The sequence below is a fragment of the Takifugu flavidus genome, chromosome 1 (genome assembly GCF_003711565.1).
Source record: "Takifugu flavidus isolate HTHZ2018 chromosome 1, ASM371156v2, whole genome shotgun sequence".
Taxonomy (NCBI): domain Eukaryota; kingdom Metazoa; phylum Chordata; class Actinopteri; order Tetraodontiformes; family Tetraodontidae; genus Takifugu; species Takifugu flavidus.
The window spans coordinates 13087115-13103095 of NC_079520.1; the positions used below are offsets into that span (position 1 = coordinate 13087115).

The 15981-nt window shown below is 47.0% G+C and overlaps 1 protein-coding gene across 1 annotated transcript in view; it reads right to left on the reverse strand.

The window, feature by feature from the left end:
- Positions 1–2374: 2374 nt before the first annotated feature.
- The window catches only part of si:dkey-100n23.5 (cyclic AMP receptor-like protein A), a 38914-nt gene continuing 25307 nt past the window's right edge, over positions 2375–15981 (reverse strand). Inside the window, exons 12-13 of the mRNA XM_057046845.1 lie at positions 9925–10072; positions 2375–3899 (exon numbers count right to left, since the gene is read on the reverse strand). Of these exons, the coding sequence (XP_056902825.1) occupies positions 3732–3899; positions 9925–10072 (316 nt within the window). The 3' untranslated portion in view covers positions 2375–3731. The remainder of the gene's footprint in view (positions 3900–9924; positions 10073–15981) is intronic.

The following is a 15981-nucleotide window of genomic DNA, read 5'->3' on the forward strand; positions in this document are numbered from 1 at the left end:
ACACACTTCGTCGGGCGTGAGTCATTCTATAAGCCACAGTTTTATAGTTAAGAATTTCTCTGATCAGCACCTTCGTGAGTCCTGACTGGACCCTGTTTTTACAGTTTTGCGTAATCAGCACACTTTATGTGCGTGTCTGGGCTTCTGTCCTTTTATTACAGTCATGTGACAGCAACGGTGCGTGAGATATCCGGACTCTTGGTGTGTTCCTGCTCAGTTTGGACCGTCTCATCCCTGCGACCGGCGTTTAACATTAGAATGAGGTTTAAATCCCAGTGTTTGAACTGGAGAAATGTGTATTTATTCTATGTAGGCTTCATAGGTTTTTCTATTAGTTGTATTTAGTTTTGTTTTAATTATGTCAATATCATTAAAAGGTGTCTAGATTGCCTGACTGGTCAATTAATGGATGTTGTATACATGCTAATTCTTTTTTTTTTTTTGCTAACCCGCACGTGCTCGCGTAACAGAAGCCGGTTCCATTCGGCCCTTGCTTGCAATAGTGTTTGTATTTACACATTTCGCAGCAGGATTAGATGAAGAGAGGATCCACTGGGTAAAAGAAAACCGCTAATGAGCCTCTGACGGAAAACTTCAGTTTGACCTGAGGCTCATAAACAATTACCAACGACTGGCTGATGCAAAAATCAATGGAGCAGGGACAGCAATCTTTCCAAAAACAAGCCGCTGCTTGTTTCCTTGTGCTGCCGCTGATCAATTACCAATAGAATTCCATGGCCGGTCTGTTAAGACCACCTTTGAAGGGCTTGTAGCGGTGAGTTCATGAAAGGAACAGAAATGGGAGGCCGTTCAAAATTTGTGTAATTACACGGCTTGTGTAAAAAAAAGACAGAATCAGAGACGTATCCTTGACTAGTGCAGATAAAGCTGATTATTGTGTCTCCTTCTCAAGTAATTAGCGATGCTTTGGGCTGGCAGCAGCCTTGACCCGCGAAACACAAAGCGGCATTAATCGCTGACCTTAAAATGAGGCAAAAAATATCGTAGCTCCAGCGAGCAGCGAGCCCTTGACTGAATAGAAGCGGACTCTGAAAAGGTTCAGCACGTCTTGGCAATGGTAATTATCATTGTCTTCCTCACAGGTGGGGGCGCTGTGGTTCCCCCTCTCACAGTATCACCTGCAACGTTAACTTCCATTTGTCTGTGAGGAGCCTTCAGACACAAATTAGTCAGCACATTTTCTGTGGGCTTTTTACATTCTATTATTTCTGCAAGCTAACTTACGCTTGTGTAAGTCGGGAGTTTTGCTCGTGAAGCTTTAGAGGCAGGTTTATAGCTCAGGTTGGTTCCTGACAAAAGAATTGAGCAGTCAACACAGAACCACATGAATGAAGAATCCACAAGGATTATTTCTTTATTTTTTTTAAGAAATTGCTTTGATAAAATTTGTATAATAATCCTTTAGCAGCTAATTTGTTCAACCTGAAAGTCCAGAACGTATTTGGCTCCAGTGAGATGTTCTGCGAGGAAAAACTTTTTGGCGTTCTCCTCAGATAACAAGCTAACGTCAACAAAAAAGGGGCCACGGGAACCATCGGGACAACCCTCGCCGTCATCTCCGTCTTGACCTTCATTCTTGTATTTACTGTAAGCTGCAGGAGAGCCGGGTTCACGGAGGGTTCGACACCGCGCCGCGCCTGATCTGTACAGTAAACACGGCCACGGCGGACGCTGTGACAAACAGCCAGCAGGCCAGCCTCCAACCTCCGGCAAAGAGATGTCAAGCTTCCGCTTGTTTTGCAGAGTCTGGGCTGCTGCTGTTGTTGTCCTCTCTCTCTCTCTCTCTCTCGCTCTCTGTGCGTCACAGCTAGGTCATGGCCGAACTCCAACAATGGCTCCGGTTTCTCGGCACACACACACACGCACACACACACACACACTCTAAGCAGGAGCGAGCACAGATCTGACAAATGATAGGCTGGCGAGCTGAGCTAATAGCAGGCAGCGCGCCTGCCGACATGCCCGTGGGCCGCGGGTGTTAAATTGTATCCAATTACGGCGCATGCGACAATATGAGGGAGGGGGGGAATAATAATTCTTTGTCTGTGACAGGGAGATTCGCTTAGTTCCTGGGCTGTTTCCGCACGTGGTGCAGGGCTTAGAATGCTGCTTGTGTCCAGGGAAGCCGTGTGGCTGCAGGATGGCGTAGCTTTCTGGTACCCACATTACATGAATCAATCTACTTAACCAGATTTGGAGGCCTCGCGGAGGCTAGCAGGGTTGGAATAATAATGAATACCCATTGTTTAGGCAGAACGCATCTCAAAGACGCTTTGAAATGCGCGCAGACACACGGGAGCGCCGTGAGGGATTACATCATGGAGGAAATCAAATAAACACACCCAGTCTCTACTCTGTATGAAACGTCTCGGCTCATTCATTTATTCAAGTGTACAATCAAGTAAAAGAGGAAACGGAGTCAAAACAACGGTGGCAGAACGGATCAGAGTTCATGCGCCGCACAGAAGTTGGACGCTGTGGTTACAAAGTTAAAAAAAATAAAATCCCACGGGTGCGAAAGGGTCATAGTGTCAGATCATTAGTTGAACTTGTCAGGCAGCTGACAGCCGGCAGCAGCGAGCTGACAGCGAGGAAGACACCTACAGCAGATATGAGAGAGGGGGGAGAGGAACCCAAATGGGCTGTGGTTTGATATAAAGTAACTCTATTATCCTGCCAATCATGTGTCAGCGACATCCCCTCAGCTCCACAGACAATGGCTGCGAGCCGGCGAGCCGCCAGAGGCGGGCGGCTACGCTGCGTCGGCTTTAACGCAAAGCATGTGGAAATACCTCACGGTGCGGGGGCCGGTTTGACCTGAGATGTTGTCATTAGTTGTTCGATAAGCTGAGCTGAGTTCAGTCCAAGGCACATAAAAAAATATAGTACATAGGTAGATAAATACAAAACAACAATCTGCTACACATACGCAAGTAGCAAGTAAAACTCTTCATAAAAATACTGTAGAAAAGACCATATTTCAGACCAAATAAGAAAATACTTGTGAACGGTGCAAGAAAAGCAGAGCCATGTGTGAACAAAAAGAGAAAAAGCTGTCTGGGAAGCTGCCTACACTGGCACGCTCTGGGACGCAATAACGAGCCATTAAACCCCCTCCTGTACCCCACCTGCCCCACGCCGTCCTGCCCCTGTGTTACTGCTCAGGTCAGTCTCCGCACACATGCAGACTTCTCCCCTGCTGTGAGGAGGCAAGAGCTCCGAAAACCTAAACCTAACAACTTGTTATGATTGCTTTTCAGCAGCTCTTTATGGGTTTTTTTTAAATTTCTGTGGAATGCCAAAAATGCTGCCGAATAAAGGAATCAAGGATACAGGGAGGAAAATCATTTTAGGACCTCTGGGACGCAGCGGATGCCTTTAACATTAAAAGGATCGTTAAAGCCGCTTTTCCGCGCTCCTCTCAGATAGCAGCGCTGCAGCGAGGCCCCGCTCGGCTCTGCTTTGTGTGTGGGCATGTGTGTGTGTGTGTGTGAGAGAGAGACTTTAGGATATTAAATAGTAAAGGATGAGGATTAATAATGGAACCTGACAGCTCATCTCCGGCTTCTATCCGCCTGACTATACCCCCAATCTTCCCTTTCATTGCCTCCCTACCTCTTGTTCCTCCTTCTCAGTCCCTAATTCGCAGAGATCCTCCCTGGCACTGACCCTCCTTTATGCTCCTCACACTGTCGGTCTCTGCCCCTCCCTCAGGGCCCCCGGTCCTTCAGGGTCATATTGGGAGAATAGAAGAGCACGTTGGTGTCGTCGTCGTCGTCGTCGTCGAGGTCGCTCAGGCCGGCCTGTGTGTAGCGCACTTCCTCGGGACGGTACTCCCCGATCCGGGTCCTGTCGCACAGCCGCGACTGCAGCGCCAGCTAGGAAGAAGCAAAGCGTCTGAAATTAAACGGGATCAATTCTAAAATCGTCGTTTTGAGCGTTTTTTTTCATAAATGCAAATAATAGTCTGCGATTGATTTCCGAATCAATAAATGTTAAAATGGCCTTTTAAATCCCCTTTTTTCAGACTCACCAGCTGATGGCAACACGCGGCGCCATTGACCATGAGCTTACCAGCAGCATGTCGGCCTCACTAATCACCATTTAAGGCACCGAACACGAAACCTAAAAAAGTTCTCTGGCGTGCAGCGGTCCTGTTTGGTGACCACTGCCAAGACTGCCCCGGTGACGCCATCCCCCACGCACCGGCACGCCTGCCTTTCCCTAAATAACGAGCTAGCGCACAGCACGAGCCTGTATGAAGGAGACTGATGTGCGGCGACGCTGTGCCGCGCGCTGTTGGAATCTGGTGGCTGTTAATAAAATGCTCTGCTGAACTGGAATCAGACGGCGGAAAGATCGCTGCGATCGGCTGATTAGCAGCAGCGGCTTGCACCGAGAAAGGGGAGGGGCAAAAGCAAGCACGGGGGTAAATGGGGGAATCGAGAGGGCACGTGCCGGACCGGTTCAAAAGAATGCCAGTCACATTTTATCCCCATCAACTGGCGCAACAGCACAGCTGTCTGCAGCAAAGATCTGAGAGATGGGCCGATCCCCGAGGAAGACTGGGTCCGTGTGACAGGACGGAGGAATGCCGCCATCATCACCCGCTTCCTTTGACCGGGGGAAGTTGCTGCTCCCCGCGTAGGTGCAGAATGTCCAAGCTGCTGCTGATTTTCACGGGGGGGGGGGGAGCAACGCTGCAGGCTTTCATCTGTTCACGAGGTCGTGCTGGGGTTCTTGTACGTTCCCATGTTCCCATGTTCCCATGAGGGATGCTGGCGTGGTCCGAGGTGCCGGACCAGCGGAACGGCGTGGTGCAGTACACAATGGGCGGAGCCTATAATGCTGCAAACCGTCCACAGTGAATAATATCATTTAGAGTTTGCCAAGGACGTTAAGGATACAACGTGGGGGCGGGGCACCTTCGGGTCACATGGTCATGTGACCAGTAACTAGGATAAAGAGACTGTTAGAGAATTGCAGTCGATGAAAAACAAACCCAGAGACACACAGAAGCCACGAAAAACAGTCACTGCTTCTGGTTCTGTCCCGTTTGGGCGAGCTGGGAACACTGGGGGATTTCCATTTCAGTAGCCTATAATATTTTAAGACATTGTTTCATGCCAACAATCAGACTGCCCAGACCTCCTCAGTACAACCGGCGTTTAGGACTCAGACGCTGAGAAGGCGTGTCCTCATATTTAAACCACATCATTTATTTCCTGTTCTTTTTTTAAATAATGAACAACATTAAAGTACGTCATTTCAAAAAGATCATTAAGGTGCAGTCGAGATACACAGAATACATTAAGTTCTTAACAAACAACTATTAAGAGAAATCTTAATAAAAAGGCTCACTGTCCTTTGAATTCGGACCCGGTCCTTCCGGGCCGCCCTTGACTATTCTGTGTGAATGTTGATCCCAGCGTTCCCACCAAACAAACCCAGTGCTGATTATGTCTCCGAGCTGGAACGTGGAGTGAACTCTCCAAGCACAACAACAACAGGGTATGGGTTAGAGTCTGGACAGATGTTGATCCTGGCTTCTGAAGGTCTGCAATGGAACATGAAACCGCATATACGTCTGTCTGCACCCCACGTCCTCCACTCCGAACAAAGGTCATTACTCAGCGCACATTCTCGGGTCTGTCCCACTGTCTTGGTGACATGGGCGGCAGCATCAAAGCTCAGAGGGGGTTACCGTGATCGTTAGCGCCAGACGCTACCAAGTGTTGCTCACCGTGCATCAAAGAAGCCAGAATGGACTCAGATGACAGCGAATGGCTGCTTTTTAATTTGTGGAATGTCACCGCAATACACAGCACGGACGTGGAAGAGGACAAACGAGGACAGGAGGGATGTGAGAGCGTGGGGCAGAAGGGCTGAACCTGGATGGGATGCCTCTGCCATCATGTAGCGGGGATGTGATCGATGGCTCCTAGCAGGAGCACTTGTCTGCTTTGCTGTAATAACAATTATGCGCCTTGATCGAGCGAGCATTTCATGCTCATTTAGTTGTCTGACAACAAAAACTGAAAAATATGGAAATGAGAAGAAAAAAAGGAAAAAAAAACCTCAAAGTGAATTTTGATGACTTTAAACACAGAATAGGTGATTATGGTGCACAAGAGGGGGCAGATTATTTAAAGTTTAACCAGCTGGGGACCCAGCAGAGGATGGCTGTGATGAGGGGTTTTGAAGCTTCCTGGATGAAAAAGGACGAAGAGGGAAAAAAAGGTTCCCGCAGATGACCTGCAGCTCTTCAGCAGGGCCACGTGGCTCCGTGGCTGCGTGTAGAGAACGAGAACTCCACAGCAGCGAGGGGAGGAGCGCGGCGCGGGACCACAGCAGGTTGTTCGGCTGGATGTCGAGAATGCAGATCGATATCAGCGATGGAAACAGTGGGGGTGGACTGGACCAAGGACGGGGGCAGACATAATGTAAGGGAGGTATTCCAGCAATGCGGAGGCAAGGAAGAGAGAAAAGAAACAACAGCCTCGAATACTGGAAGAGAGAAGGAATACTGCAGAGTGATAGATAAGGAAGAGAGCGCAGGGCGTCACAGATACAAATCTGGTTACACGGGTCCAGCCCTGGAGAAAGGAGACGTGCTTCTGTGCGTGTGTGTGTGTGTGTGGGGGGGGGGGTTCGAGTCGGGATTCAACCCTAAACTCAATAAATAGTAAACTCTCCCTATTTTTAGAGTCTCGCAGCAGCGCCAAGTCATTCCCTGATGTTTGCATTCTGCTGAAGTGTAGTGTGAAATAAACAGACGCTCAAGCTAAGGTGGTTTACAGACGATCGCTGACTGACAGGGGGGGGGGGGATGAGGCCGCCTCTGCCCTGGAAACAGACGGAAGGATTTTTCTCCCTCACTCCTGGCCTTGGTATGCACCCCTGGGCGCTTTGCTAGCCTCCCCCTGTTTAGGATGCTGATGTCGACGTTTTTACCGTCGCTTTTCTAAAACTGACTACGCCGACAGCAGGAAACAATAGTTTAATGGATCTGAATTGCTGTCCGCGATTTAGCAATGATTCACCCGTCTATAAAGTGACTTTAATGCGATCGGACGTCTTAAAGTCTGATTCAGACCGGCTGCAGACGCCCGGCGCAGCAGAGGAGGCACAGGGACGACGGACGCCTGGTACAAACAGAGAAATGCGATGTTGAGGGAGGAACATTCAGATGCTGTTACAACCACCTCCCTCTCTCCCTTACCCCCCCCCCCCCCCACCAATCTCACACCTGATGTGCGGGGGCTGCTGGGACTCGCATGCCAAGATGAATAACAACCGGCTCTTAGTCACGACAGAGCATGAACACACACGCCGCCTGTCTCTCTTTCTTCCCTTCCGTCATCTCCAGTCTCACCTTCTCCCTCCCTGACACGCTCCAGCAGCATTTTCTCCGTGATTTACGAAGGCGTCCAAATTCCTCTCCTCTGCTCTGTCGCCACGTGCTGCGCTCTCTCCACTCACCAAAGTGAAACATTGACATTTGGGTTGAAGGTCGTACCACGCATTCCACCCTTCCACACTGCGCTCATGACCTGTTATCAGCAGGTTTGGTGATATGGGCTAGGTGACTCTGACTGAGTGTGTGTGTGCGTGCGTGCGTGCGTGTGTGTGTGTGTGTGTGTGTGTGTTCATGAACTCGGATTTTCCAGTGTTTTTACTTCAAAAGGAGCTGTGATTCATCTGTAGATACTGTTGAAATGTGAGCAATAAGGTAACCCCCCCCCCAAAAAAAAACCCTAATAACATCATTTCATTTCATTAAAACGGCAGTTTGTGACAGGAAATGTGTAATCTGTTCTGTTTTTTCCAAGGCCACTGACCTGCAGAAGCTATCTAAATGGTGAAGCTAGCTCATTAGAAAGTCTGATAGATTAGAAAATAAAACAGAAATAACGTCTGAATTGGAATCGGGACAAATGTTAAAGTTTTCCAGGCAGAGTTAAGTTAAAAAATAAAGATTGTACAATAAACTCTTCATAGGCAGAGTGAGTCCCCAGAGAAGGTTTAAGAAATTATTCATGACGATATTCTGACAGTCGTGTCAAGAGTCACAGGAATTCAAGGAGCCATTGTCGTGAAAAATGGTTTGGGTTCATAAGTTGACAGTGAATCACAAACTGGACCACATACTTCTACAAGAGGCTGTAAAAGCACAAAAACAGAACTTCACTCTTCATGAAGAAAGCTCCTGACATCAATAACAACTCTTTAAGGGGTTAATGTGCAGTAAATAAACACATAGAATTACTTAGAGTAGGAAATGCTCCAACGCACCAAAACGTACAGTAATGACGTCTTTATTGCCCATCATCAGCTTTCACTATAAGCCACTTGTCACACACTGGTGGTGCTGCCTAACTAAACTGGCAAGGAATTAAACTGGTTTCCAAACTTCAAATTCAGCTGGTCAGTAAACTGAGGTAGACCAGAATAACTCAGAAATGCTCCGAAAGCAAAGCTTCTACTCCTTAAATATCTCCAAATAAGTAGGAAAACACACAAGAACCTGAGGACGGGATGCTGTCAATAGCTTTTCATACAGTCATTCACCAGGCCGACATAAAGCTGCCGTGAATTTGACCTTTGATCTCTGGGATCTATTCAGCTCAGGCTTGAGAAAAAGCAGATGTTTGTGCACTGTTTGATGACAATGCCTCTGAGTATTCTTCCAATATCCTGTTGGGATGAAGCCACAGGGTTCTAAAAATTGTGTGATATCCCAAATGTGGAAATCAGAAATGTGACTCACACGTGGAGAGAAGGAAGAGAACCTCCAGGACCTCTCCAGGAGAGAAGCAGGACTATATCTGAATAATCTCTCAGCTAACAATAGGAGAGGAACCTGGTCTGGTTTGCAACCATCTGAGCAGAAAGTGGAGCTTCATGGTGAAGGAAGGAGCCACTTTCCTATCAACACAAGTCCAACATGTCGGAATATGAACAAGCTTTTTTACATGAACGTCCTATTTAACCCTTTCAGGAGCATTCGTGTAGAGACTAAATGCTATGTGACAAATGCTGAGGCTCCATCGGGGAGCAAAAACACCTGAAAAAGGTATGTACAGATTTTGATGAAATTTTCCAATAATGTTGAGAATGAAAGCATGATTCAATTTTGATGATGTTCTAAATTCAGTTGGATTTTGGCCATTGATCATTCAAAATTCAAAGCCAGTGAGCTTTTCTCTGAGGGCTTTATTTTTAGTGTAACAAAGTTCTGGAAATCATTGCAAATATAGTATAGCTGCCCATCTTTAAGCGTTCTCCATGTTCGATGCGATATGGTTTGTTAATTTACATTGATCCCTTCTTTATATGATCCTTCATCATCAACTCAACATTCAATCTTCATCTGCCTGTCCATAAATCATCAAACTTTAGGGTATTGTCTGTTGAAATGGCAACCAGATCAATAAGTTAATGGTTCTGATATTTAGTTAGAACTAGAAAATGCTTTTTTACATATATAGCAGTTCCATTCAGACGGGGGTCATAACCATAGGAACGCCAGTCTTTAGCACGCTGCAGCAAAATGAGTTGTTACGTGACTCTCTCAAACACTTAAATCTTCCATTATAGCACCACGCTGCTCTTGACCTGCTCTTCTGAAAGAAATGAAAGAAATGGCCATAAAATTCGCTTTGCGTTGGTTTGGCCAACAGACGCAGCAAACTCTGCTCCACTGACTCTTCTGGAAAATCGCCTTCAAAAAGTTTCCGCTACTCTCTTAGAGCGGATTGTGACGGATCGCTCTTTCTATTTTTCATATCTTGTGTTGCGTAGGCTGCATTGAGAAGAACCCGTGCTCATCTTTGACGGCACCACGCTAGAATGAAGCAGCCTGGGTGTAGATGGGCTGGTACGTATGTGCAGCGGCTGTACCTGTAAGCCAGTGGGGCTGAGGAGCTTCCAGCAGTCTCTGTCCAGGCCAAAAACAAAGGCATTGGCTAAACCGTGGAGCGGCGCCGACAGGACGTGCAACAGGGTGAGAGTGAAGGATGGTTCCTGAGAGTAAAAGGCGTTGTGGAGCCTGTCGGAGAGGGAGAAAGTGAGGAGGCAGACGAATTATGACCTGATCTGCAAAAAAACAGGAGCACAATAAAAAACAACCGGCAACCAAAGGCGTCAGGGGTGAGTAACTGAAAGAGGCGGCTGAAGGTTTTGCAAGATGATGAGAAAAAAAAAAAAAAAGAGCGAGGGCGAGCGAGTGGTTGATAGGCAGGGCAACAGACAGAAGGTAAAAGAGAGAGAGAGAGGACAAGTGAGCGACAGGGTGAGGGACAGGGTGAGAAGGAGAGGTAATGAGAGCGAAGTGGGGGGGGAGAGAGAGAGAGAGAGAGAGAGAGAGAGAGAGAGGAGAGAGAGAGAGAGAGAGGAAAGGGGGAGGGTGAAAGAGCGAGTGAGCTTTATATCAGCGTTTAAGAGCCCATTAGGCAGCGCGAGATGGCTGGGCTGACACATTCTTGGCTGCCGCTCCGACAGCACGCAGCACTTTACAAGGACAGGCAGAAGTGTAGCGCTCAACTCCATCTCCTTCTCTCCCCTTCCTCGAATCCTCCTGCTCCTCCTGACCACAATCTCCCCGTCCCCTTCTTTCCCTTATTTTTCATTCATGCACACCTTCTACGCGCATCCTCCCCCTTTCATCGCTCTCTGATTTCAGTATTGGGTTTCATCTGTCTGGATATCTCATTTTCATCTCGGCTCCTGGGGGTGAGCCTCTATCCCCGCCCCCCCCCCCCCCCCCAATTCTCCTCCCTGTGCCTATCTCTCTGGGAGCCTGGGGCATGACTAGGAAGAGAACCTGATATTGTGTGGTGCGGCTGGAAACTAATAGCTGCTCCTGAGAATGATGCCGCTCAGCCATTAACCCTGGATTAACCCTGTATTAGCGCTGCTCGTTGGGTTAGCCCGCCGCTAATGTCTTTTATTGATCCTTTAGCAAGGGAATCAAACCACACACAGCTCGCAGCGTTTCCAGCTCGTGCACCGTTCCCGGTTCGACGCAGCACAGTCAAGTGAGTGGCCGCCATGGTTGACCTCAGGGTCGGAAACGTCCTCCCCGAGCTACTTGTCCCCCCTGAGGGGCGAAAGGCACAAACCAGCCGACTGAGGAAAAACAATCAGAATGTGGGTTGAATCCGATGTGTGACCCAACACGGTGTTCTGCCGTGTTTTAAACTGCAACGCTTCAGTCCCATGCTTTCATATTGACGGTGTCAACGAGGGGGGACAGTATCAGAACTGGTACCGGTACATCTCTCATTTTTGAGGGTTTTTTTAAGACACGTGCCAATGGAAACAGATTTTTTGATTTGAGATTTAATGATAATTAGCAAATGGCAAATTCTGTGGATTGATGGGGGCCATTAATCTGCGTCGTGGACATTAAATTACATTTCTTACATAATAGATGATTAAATGTGTTTAACAGTAGTGACACACTGACACATAAAAAACATTTACTGATATTTTAATTAAAAACATGGGCTTACAAGGTAAATGGTAAACCTTCCTGTTGGGTTTCTTTAGTCTTTCCTCACTTTCTTGTGATCCTATATTCATTTTTCCATCAGCAGCATTCTATTCCCTGTTCGTCAAATTCTTTGGCTCTGCGATTTCACCACCTTCTGCTGTTTTTTCCTCAAACTCCTCTGTTTATTTAGCACTTTCTTTGATATTTATATGACCTTTTCTCTTCCTGTTTTTTTCTTCCCAGTTTTTTTTTTACAGGCTTTTTTAATATTAACCTTTTTTTCCCTCACTTCACCTTCTGCATTGTTAAGAAGCTCCGTCCTTTTATTCCTGTTGTTCCTCCTCTTCTATCATCTCCTGCTCATCACCATTGTGTTGCTGTCACCTTCTCGTACTCTACCACTACTCCTCTTCTTCCAGATTATCCCAGTGTCGCTTTGTCTTAGATCCTTTTCATCTTCTGTTTATTGGATTAAGAATAATGTCGGGGGGATGTTTCCCAGGAGGAAAGCTTATTGACATCTAAAGGGAGATGCAGGTTATCTTGAATGATGGTTTTTCTGCGAATGACAATGTTTTTGTCTTCTTGTGTTGTCAAGTTTTAAAAAATGAGCAAAAAGTAAAATCATCAAAATGTTTTTTTTTTAGTCTTTCTCAATTCTCTCACAGTATCCTTATAGTTTAACATGTTGTTACTGCATGGAAACAGACCAGTGTCAACACCAGTCTCCAGCCAACATGGACACATTTGTTGTTGGTACTTGCCACTGGTGTGCAGTTAAACTCTGCGTTCCACAAAAGCGCAGCAGCCTGTAGGCACAGGAGGCGACCAGTAATGGACAATTTTACTTTTCCCAGATGGCATTATCAGGCCACCATGGAACCCCAGTTTAGGATTAAACACATGTATGTCCATAAATCTGCTGCCTGGGCCGGTCCTGTGGAAGGTATTGTGAATTCCCTGTTCTAGACAGCCCAAATTAGACTGCCGACAGCATTGCAGATATCACTGGTGTGACAGCACTTAACAAATGGAACTGTGGAATTAGTAATTGGGCACCAATCCCATGTTTCCCACAATGCTCATTTCTACATAAATGTTTTTATCAACACTGTTTATTCCGCCTATCATGACAAACGATAGGTGGAATTATGAAATGGTGAATTTTTTTGGTAAAGGTTTTTTTTTGAGCACCTATCCATTATATTGTTTGAGAATGATTTGGGGGGTATTAGCAGCACATCACAGCCTGTCTGATTCTACAGTTTATTTGCCTTATTTCCAAGCGCACATTGACTTTTAAATACCTCCATCACAAAGATGTGCTGTCTTAGTAAAATATAGATGAATGACTTTGCAGGTGAAAAGCGCATGAGATGATTATGGAGATTCATCCACAAATCTGGTTATAATCCTCTCTTATCCTCTTTTGCGGCATGAGGTTGCAAGATTTATTTGCTGGTAATCTGTCTCCATTTACCTTGCGACTAGCCTCTGAAGTGCTGTGACAGGATGACAAACCAGACATTGGTTATCCAAAGGTTGGCGAAGAATCTCTATAGAGAACCAACCTATGTCAATTAGCATGGGTATGAGCGACGGCGAGATGACGTTCAAAATGAAACCAACGGTGCGGTTTGTGCAGCCCAGAGCGGTGTGTCCTGGTACTTTCCGCACTGAGGACCATTTCAGAGCAATTCTGCCCATTTTCTGGGTTAACCCAACGCTGTATCTCTAAAGCCCAGGCCAGCTGCTGCTCACATTCATTTCACTTCCCATTAAAGGTGAAATAAATCAGGAGTTCCCACACAATCTCCTTAGAGATTCGGTTGACACGCGCATTGGTGATTGGAGGTGGTTGAACCTGCGCACCGGGGTCTGTACACACTATGTAACTGAGGTCACACGCGTAAAGGGTGTCTGCTGGAGAGAAAAAGCAGTGGTTTGTGTGTGCATCTGCCTGTGTGTGCTTCTTTGACAACTCAGCGGCGAGAACGAGTGGGTCTGTGTGAAGGGGGGCTATTTCTGGCGTCTCATTTTTTTTCCCCCTGCTACCGCAAAGAAATGCGATCGGCGTCCGGGAAACGAGAGCTGGCAGCAAGCAATCATCTGCCTGCCACACACACACATACACACACACACGGCGCACCTCACAGTGCCGAGCAACACGCGCCATGGCAACGGAACAGCCGCAATTAGAGGCAAAGAGCCTTTCCCCTCCATCGAGGAAGAGACGGAGAGTGAAATGAAAGGAAGAAAGAAATAGTGGGAGAGAGAGAGAGAGACAGGAAGGGAGGGGTGGTGGAGAGAGCGGGGAAACGGCACAGCACAGGAAGGAGAAAGGGAGAGTGGAAGAGCACGATAAAAAGGTGAGAACGTGCACGAGAGAGCCCGTGAAGGGGAACGAGGGCCAAGAGCAATGGAAAAGGGAAAAAAACAGAAAGGGGAAAAAGAAAAAAGTGGAAAAGAGGTATCCTGCAAAGACTGCGAGACACGGGCGAGGCAAACCAAAAAGATTAGGTGAAAAGGAGACCAAGATAAGTCGTTGGGGGGGGGAGAAAGGAGGAAAGGTTACACAGAGAGGAGGCGATGGAGAGGCAGGGCTGTGCGTGAGGAGGTGGCGGCGGCCGCGCTGGGTGAAGGCTGTTTCTCCCGTGCAGGCTTGGCTAATGAAAGATGAATGAGGGAGGCAGTGGTGAGAAGGAGAGCGTGGCTGCGGGCGATGCCTGGCTGCACCGCTGCTGCTGCTGCTCGCCGTGCGGGAAACCGAGTGTGTGTGTGTGTGTGTGTGTGTGTGCGTGTGTGTGCGTGTGTGTGAGCGTGCCTGTGTGTGTGCGTGCGTGTGTGTGTGCTGTGTCACTGAGCGAGCCTCACAGCTGGCTGACAACAGGGATGAGTGCATGTACAGTGTGACTCAGGAACAAATGGTCAACAGCACCAAAACAGCTGTAAGCTCATCCACGTGTAGAGGCAGATACACGCTGGTTAAAGGTCTGGCCACCTGTAAGCATGCAGTCAATGATTAGCGCTCACTTAGCCTCAGCTCCAACTCACTTATCCGGATCTTCCACCTTCCACACCGCCGGTCACTCTCTGAACCCATCTCAACCTCAACGTTCTGTGCAGAAACGTCCAACTGTCAGCTCTGTATCTGCTCCAACTGTCTACAGTATCCTTACCAGTCTGGACTACATCTGTCCCCACTTCCCTCCACTGGAGTTCACCCCTTTATCTGCTTTTAAATATTGTGCTGGACTTCCTCAGAACTGCCACTGTAACAGCTTGAAGGAGAACCAATCTAGATCAGTGGGTGACCAGAGAGAAGTCATCTTGACCTGAATCAGGCTTCCTCCTCCCTTTCACTCACTGTCTGACCTGTTTTTTTCCCCTTCTACTGAAGATCACATGTTTAACCTTACCAAAGATTGGCCCCTAACACAAAAGTCCTGCTGCTGATAGCAAATGGAAACTTTTCTTGGACATAAAGCGACAATTTTACCCAAACCAGCAAACTTCCTTGGCTCAGCGAGGTCAAAAAATGATTTATAAACCTTTCTTCATTCCATTGATTTTGGGCTGCATGGCAATGAATAACCAAAAGCACAATGCCCAAACTAATTTTCAATTGGTTTTTTTAAATTAAAAAGGCACAACCACCTAGGGTGACACTCACTACTCTTTGCACAATACAGTTCAATTCAGTACTAAATAATTGATAACTGCATTTCAATTATCAAAATGGTGTGAAATGAATGGTGTCTCGGCAGCCTTCCACTGGGTTACCAGCCGAAATGGTGGAGCTAGACGTGCAACAGACCTTTGATCAGACCACAGAGAGACATCACTGCTGTGGGACGACAACAACAACACTATAATATTAATCACAAAGAAGCCATCTCAACTGGGTAAACGAGTCCATTCACTTTAGTTATTGAGTACTTCCTATTTTAAATTAGCGTTGAGTAATTCGGGTCACTTTTATTTGTTAAATTTGGTGGGAAGCTAAACTGCTTTGACTACAGCTGCTTGCATGTCCAGCAGCTGACCAACACGTCCCAGAGACAAAACACCATCCACATCGGCGTAAGGGGTTCCAGTCTGCAGCACGCCTTGCTGAACTGTATAGTTTGGTGGCAATGCAGCTTTTTTTTCTTACAATAAGAAAAAACTAATACTTTTCCATGACGCATTTAACTTAAAATCAACTCACAAGGAGCACTTGATAAGGAGCAAGTGACCCTTTAAATCGAATGAATTTATATCTAAAGGTTGGCTGTTTTAACTAATTTAATGTAGGCAACGAGGTAAAAGAACAAACGGGCTTTAAACAGTCTGTTGTTAGGGTTCGTGTGAAGTGGCCTATGGCGCACAGAGAACAGGCCGCTCATTGTTCAACGACAGCATGTGATCAGCAACACACATGTCCACAACCTCCAATGCCTTTTAACCAAGAAGTATCCACA